This window comes from Sapajus apella, unplaced genomic scaffold, assembly GCF_009761245.1.
Source record: "Sapajus apella isolate SASKATOON/1434 unplaced genomic scaffold, GSC_monkey_1.0 scaffold1, whole genome shotgun sequence".
Taxonomy (NCBI): Eukaryota; Metazoa; Chordata; class Mammalia; order Primates; family Cebidae; genus Sapajus; species Sapajus apella.
Window position 1 is genome coordinate 17,980,588 of NW_022436941.1, and position 1,389 is coordinate 17,981,976.

At 47.6% G+C, this 1,389-nt stretch overlaps 1 protein-coding gene across 1 annotated transcript; it reads left to right on the forward strand.

The window, feature by feature from the left end:
* Nucleotides 1-258: 258 nt before the first annotated feature.
* LOC116551272 (glutathione peroxidase 2-like) lies at nt 259-1,052 on the forward strand. Its single transcript, XM_032277680.1, has one exon. The coding sequence runs from the start codon at nt 259-261 to the stop codon at nt 724-726; it is 468 nt and encodes a 155-aa protein (XP_032133571.1). The 3' UTR covers nt 727-1,052.
* The last annotated feature ends 337 nt before the right edge of the window (nt 1,053-1,389 follow it).

Genomic DNA, 1,389 nt, shown 5'->3' on the forward strand with positions numbered 1-1,389 from the left:
GTTAGGAGATGTTTGCACAGCACAAATTAGGGCTTAATTAGAAGGCAGGGTGTATGCTAATGAGCGGCAAGGCTGATCCATCAGTATTTACACCAGCAGAAGGCTCTTCCTCCTCATGGTTCTTTGAGCTGCTTTCTATTAGAATCCTAGATGAGTGTAGATTTAAATCCTCTTTGATAGTTTGTTGGGAGTTGTTTGAAACTATGCAATCTTCGAAGAGGTGACTCACCTTCAGAAGTCTTTTAGCTTCAAAATCCAATGGAGAGTATTAGAGCCACCCGGGACTTCACCCAGCTCAACGAGCTGCAATGCCGCTTTCCCCGGCGCCTGGTGGTCCTTGACTTCCCTTGCAACCAATTTGGACATCAGGAGAATGGTCAGAATGAGGAGATCCTGAACAGTCTCAAGTATGTCCACTCTGGGGGTGGATACCAGCCCACCTTCACCCTTGTCCAAAAATGTGAGGTGAATGGGCAGAACGAGCGTCCTGTCTTCGCCTATCTGAAGGACAAGCTCCCCTACCCTTATGATGACCCCTTTTCCCTCATGACTGATCCCAAGTTCATCACTTGGAGCCCAGTGTGCCGCTCAGATGTGGCCTGGAACTTTGAGAAGTTCCTCATAGGGCCGGAGGGAGAGCCCTTCCAATGCTACAGCCGCACCTTCCCAACCATCAACATTGAGCCTGACATCAAGTGCCTCCTTAAAGTTGCCATACAGATATGAGCTGCTCAGCACACAGTTCTCCAACTCCATCCAGTCCTGAGGAGCCTTAGGATTCAGCATGCCCTCAGGAGACTCTGCTGGACCTCAGCATTCCCTTGATATCAGTCCCCTTCACTGAAGAGCCTTGCCTTTCCCCTCTGCCCGTTTCCTTTTCCTCTTCCAACCCTCTGGTTGGTGATTCAACTAGGGCTTCAAGAATTGGGTAAGCTCTGGGCCTTCACAGAATGATGGTACCTCCTAAACCTTCAAGGGTGGTGTCTGAGAGGTGTGAAGGGCCTGGAGCCACCCTGCTAGAAGAGACCAATAAAGGGCAGATGTGGAAACAACCCCCCCCACACACACATAATTATATCTGTTCTCAGGTATAATCAGGTGAGATCTTGTACCACTTTCATAACCATCTGATAGATTTTAGAATGCCACAATTAAACATCTGAAAGCATCTCTTCTCTTTGTGAAATCCCCAGCGAAACAGGTAGGTAGCCCCAGCTATCATGGAGAACAAGGCAGGAGCCCAGCTTATTATTCCAGCTTATTATACCAAACACACAGTAATTTGTCATAGACAGTAACAGTGAAATGCAAGGTGTTCCACCTGCCCACAAAAAAGTAACTATCTTATTGAAGAAATAAAATATATGCTGAAAGCCAATGCCAGGCAGG